This window comes from Gadus chalcogrammus, chromosome 4 (assembly GCF_026213295.1).
Source record: "Gadus chalcogrammus isolate NIFS_2021 chromosome 4, NIFS_Gcha_1.0, whole genome shotgun sequence".
Taxonomy (NCBI): Eukaryota; Metazoa; Chordata; class Actinopteri; order Gadiformes; family Gadidae; genus Gadus; species Gadus chalcogrammus.
This window is the reverse complement of record NC_079415.1, coordinates 6,031,324-6,036,323: the sequence shown is the minus strand read 5'-3', so window position 1 is coordinate 6,036,323 and position 5,000 is coordinate 6,031,324. Positions and strand designations below refer to the sequence as shown.

Here is a 5,000-nt window from a genome sequence, read left to right as displayed (position 1 = left end):
CCCCTGGTTTTTAAGATTTTCTAAGAACAACTTTTAACCTTTAATCTTCCTTCAAGAGCAAAAGGCAGGAAGGATTTCCCAGTTGGACAGACAGTCAGACAGACAGACATACGGGCAGAGAGATGGACAGGTACCTGGTGGTTGGTCTGTAGTTGCTGGGTCAGAAGTCTCCAGTTGTTCAGGTCGTAGTTCACACGATAATAACCCGTCTGGTCGATGTTGCCAAGCAACCAGCTGTCATCATCAATCTCACCCAGTCTGTGGATCTCTGGAAAATAATCCATAAATATAAAACATATAATATCACATCTGAGTATAACTGGAGGAGGCTCTGTATGCAGGTCTGTCTGTCCTTCCCTTCTGAGCTTCCATTCTCCTGATGTTAAATTCTCTCCTCTCCTCCCCTCATCTCCCTTCCTCCCCGCTCTCCTCTCCTCTCCTCCTCTACCCTCTCCTCTCCTTCTCTCATATCCTTCTCTCCTCTCTCCTCTCCTCTCTCTTCTACCCTCTCCTCCTCTCCTCTCTCTTCTACCCTCTCCTCTCCTTCTCTCATATCCTTCTCTCCTCTCTCCTCTCCTCTCCTCTCTCTTCTACCCTCTCCTCTCCTCCTCTCCTCTCTTTTCTACCCTCTCCTCTCCTTCTCTCATATCCTTCTCTCCTCTCCTCTATCCTCTCCTCCTCTCCTCTCTCTTCTACCCTCTCCTCTCCTTCTCTCATATCCTTCTCTCCTCTCTCCTCTCCTCTCTCTTCTACCATCTCCTCTCCTTCTCTCATATCCTTCTCTCCTCTCTCCTCTCCTCCGCTCCTCTCCACTACTCCTCTCGTCTCCTCTCCTCCCTTTTAGGGGTTAAGGGGTTTCAGGGGATAGGAGTTAAGGGTTAAGGGGTTAAGAGTAAAGAGGTTAAGGGGTTAATTTAAGAGAATAGCTTACCGGTCTTGTTGTTGATCCAGATGAGACTTTCTTGAGAAATAACGGTGACGTTGCCCATGGCAACTGTTAAGGGGATCAACCACTGGTAACTATGGAGAGAGAAAAAGGTGATATATTACAAAAAAAGGTGATACATTACAAAAGGTGATACATTACAAAAAGGTGATACATTAAATTAGATATAATTTATGAACCTTATGTTGATCCTGAGTGTAGCTTAATGATATAATTCCTACCTGTCGTTTTTCTGACCCGTTTCTTGTGAATACAGGAAGTGCTCTTGACTGATGATGATGTCACTGTTGAGGATCTCATCTGATTGGCTCCTAACGATGGTGACTACTGGGTAACCCATTTGTAGAGTCCACCTGTCCATCATTTCCCTGACGTCAATGTCCCGTCCTGCGGACTGCATGGCCTAATGAACACACACAACCAAACCCAGAGATAGAACATTGTTATATGTGAACAGGTGAACAGGTTAAGTGGTAAACAGGTGAACAGGTAAAGAGGTGTAGTGGTGAACAGGTGAACAGTTGGACAGGTGGACAGATGGACAGGTGAACGGCTGAAGAGGTGAACAGTTGAACCGGTGAACAGTTGAACATGTGAATGGGTGAAGAGGTGAACCAGTGTAGTGGTGAACAGGTGAAGAGGTTGACAGGTGTACAGGTGTAGTGGTGAACAGGTGTTGTGGTGAACAGGTGAACAGTTGTCTGGGTGAACAGGTGGACAGGTGAACAGGTTTAGGGATGAACAGGTGAACAGATTGACAGGTGACCATGTTTAGTGGTGTAGAGGTGAACAGGTGTAGAGGTGAACAGGTCTAGTGGTGTAGAGGTGAACAGGTGTAGTGGTTTAGTGGTGTAGAGGTGAACAGGAGTAGGGGTGAAGGGGTGAACAGGAGTAGTGGTGAAGGGGTGAACAGGTGTAATGGTGAACAGGTGAACAGGTGTAGTGGTGAACAGGTGAACAGGTGAACAGGTGAACAGGTGTAGTGGTGAACAGGTGAACAGGTGTAGTGGTGAACAGGTGAAGGGGTGAACAGGTGTAGTGGTGAACAGGTGTAGTGGTGAACAGGTGAAGGGGTGAACAGGTGTAGTGGTGAACAGGTGTACTAGTGAACAGGTGAACAGGTGTAGTGGTGAACAGGTGGACAGGTGAACAGGTGTAGTGGTGAACAGGTGAGTGAACCTGAGTCAGCTTGTTCCAGAGGTCGTTCCTTGCAGCGTTGCTGTACATGTGAGTTGTCAGGTAGTCCTGAGGAGACAGTAATTCACTTTCTCAACCGTTTATAAGAACTTTAACTTGAGGGGTTTGAGCTCCTCAGGTGTTCCAGATTCTAGCTGCACAGAAGCTGCCATAGCAACAAGTTGTGCATTATACTATAAAAACAGGCTGTACATTATACCATAGCAACATGCTGTACATTAAACCACATTAAAGGGATACTTCACCGGTGGAGATATGAAGGTTATATGAAGTAAATAATTCTATATATTATAAATGTGCAAAAAAAGGCTTGTTCAGCTGCAGCCGCAGCAGCCTCCACCTCTATTTGTGTCAATTCTTCCTGGCTGTATTCTTGCTCGTACTAATAGCCCTGAATGTCCGAATCCCGAGATGACGTCAAAAGCGTCATTTGACGTCATCTCAGGAGAAAATTAGATCAGGAAAGCTGGGCCAAGGGAAGACTGGGTTTAGACTGAGGGAAAAAAAACGTATTTTATATATTACAATAGCGAATTTAGAATGATAGAACGCCGGTTCTGAATGGATGAAGTATCCCTTTAACAGGCTGTACATTTTACCATAGCAACAGGCTGCACATTATACCATAGCAACATACTGTACATTATACCACATCAACATAACCCACTAACCAAGCTGAACATACAGACAGATAGACAGGCCAACAGACAGACAGGTTCTCACGTTGAGGCCCCTCTGGAAGAGCTGTTGTCCCATGACACTGGCCAGCATTCTGATCAGGGCGGCCCCCTGCAGAAAGACAGGCTTTACGGACCGCTGATGAGGTCACTAGAGTACCTCTCCTGATGGTGTTGGCATAGTAACTCTAAGTGTTGATGTTACCATAGTAACTCTTACCATAGCAACTCTAGGGATGGTGTTTCCATAGTAACTCTAGTGATAATGTTACCCTAGTTACTCCAGTGATGATGTAACCATAGTTAATATTGTAATAACTTTACCATAATGAGTTTACCATAGTAACTCTAGTGATGATGTTATCATCGTTATCATAGTGATATAACTATAGGTACTCTAATGATGATGTAACCGTATTAGTAGGGTAGTACTATGTGTTAACTAGGGTTAAAGTTAGGGTAGTACTTCTGTATGTGTTGACTAGGATAAGGGTAGTACTATGTGTTAACTAGGGTTAAGATAATACTATGTGTTAACCAGGGTTAAGTGTTAGGGTGTGTACCTTCTTGTATGCGATCAGGTCAAACACTCTATCGATGTCTGTGGCCTCAGTTACTTCCTGGGAGATGGGGTGGGAGGAGCTCAGGCCGTCCAATTGCATCACCTCATGAAGGACATCTGTCAGAAAACGCTGTTTCTCCTGGTGAGTACACACACAAACACACACACACACACACACACACACACACACACACACACACACACACACACACACACACACACACACACACACACACACACACACACACACACACAACACCGTACACACAAACGCAAACACACACACACATACATACACACAAACACACACACACACACTCTATCTCTGATGCATGCACACACCTTGTGGGATATCGCCCCATTTGATATATTTTTGTTATGTTGAGTTTCTGTGTGTGTGTGTGTGTGTGTGCGTCAGAGTCACCATGGAAACAATTTACCAACCACTGAATAGACCAGGTCTATCGCCACTGTAATTCTCGCTCTCTTTCTATCTCTCTGTCTCTTTCCCCATCTATCTCTAGATCCTTCTATCCCACTGATTCTAACCCTAACCCAACCCTCATTCTACCCTCTAACCCTAACCCTTGTTCTAACCCCTCACCCTTATCCCTGTACTATTGATCTAACTGACCCCTGTACTAGAGATCTACCTTAGTGTGTGTAACCTCACCATGTTCCACTTGGGAAACAGGAAATCCGTTCCGACGTATTCGAAGAAGTGAGCGAATCCTTCCTTCAGCCAAACATCCTCCCACCACATAGGCGTCACCAGGTCTCCGAACCACTGGGGGCAGCAGTGAGAACACAGTACACGGCTGTAACACACCACTGGGGGCAGCAGAGAGAACAGAGTATACTGCTGTAACACACCACTAGGGGCAGCAGAGAGCACACAGTACACTACTGTAACACATCACTGGGGGCAGCAGAGAGAACAGAGTATACTGCTGTAACACACCACTTGGGGCAGCAGAGAGAACAGAGTACACTGCTGTAACACACATCTGGGGGCAGGAGAGAGCACACAGTACATTGCTGTAACACACCACTGGGGGTAGCGAACAGAGAACACAGTACACTGCTACGTTGGTTGGTTAGGACTAACAGGTGGTTAGTCCTACAGGGTGGTCTAGATCTTCATTAGCCTGCTAAGAAACATGGAGGTCTAGATCTTCCAACAGCTCCGTAACCTGCGGAAGCTCAGAGCACCGCCGCGAGGAGATTAGCATGTCATGTTGCCACGGTTACCTGGTGACAGATCTCATGGACGACCACCATGGTGAGTTCCATCTGATAGGACGAGGACGACACCTCCGCATCCAAGAGGAGCTTCTGCTCCACGAAGATACTGAGGCCCCAGTTCTCCATGGCGGCGTACGGATGTTTAGGGACCGCTAGGAGATCTACAAGGAGAACATATTAGTATAGAGGGTTTCGATGTAGAGCAGTAGTACGTAGAGCACTGGTACGTAGAGCAGTGGTAAAGGAGAACATATTAGTAGGGCTGCTCGATTATGGGAAAAATCATAATTACAATTATTTTGGTCAATATTGAAATCACGATTCTTCAAACGATTATTTTTTGAGTTTGAAAACATGTTGTATTTATTCATCA

The 5,000-nt window shown here is 45.8% G+C and overlaps 1 protein-coding gene across 1 annotated transcript in view; it reads right to left on the bottom strand.

The window, feature by feature from the left end:
- The window catches only part of LOC130381692 (thyrotropin-releasing hormone-degrading ectoenzyme-like), a 24,358-nt gene that overhangs the window by 6,197 nt on the left and 13,161 nt on the right, over positions 1–5,000 (bottom strand). The window contains exons 5-12 of the mRNA XM_056589403.1: positions 4,634–4,788; positions 4,056–4,169; positions 3,384–3,521; positions 2,867–2,932; positions 2,126–2,191; positions 1,168–1,349; positions 932–1,020; positions 135–268 (exon numbers count right to left, since the gene is read on the bottom strand). Coding sequence (XP_056445378.1) covers positions 135–268; positions 932–1,020; positions 1,168–1,349; positions 2,126–2,191; positions 2,867–2,932; positions 3,384–3,521; positions 4,056–4,169; positions 4,634–4,788 — 944 coding nt within the window. The remainder of the gene's footprint in view (positions 1–134; positions 269–931; positions 1,021–1,167; positions 1,350–2,125; positions 2,192–2,866; positions 2,933–3,383; positions 3,522–4,055; positions 4,170–4,633; positions 4,789–5,000) is intronic.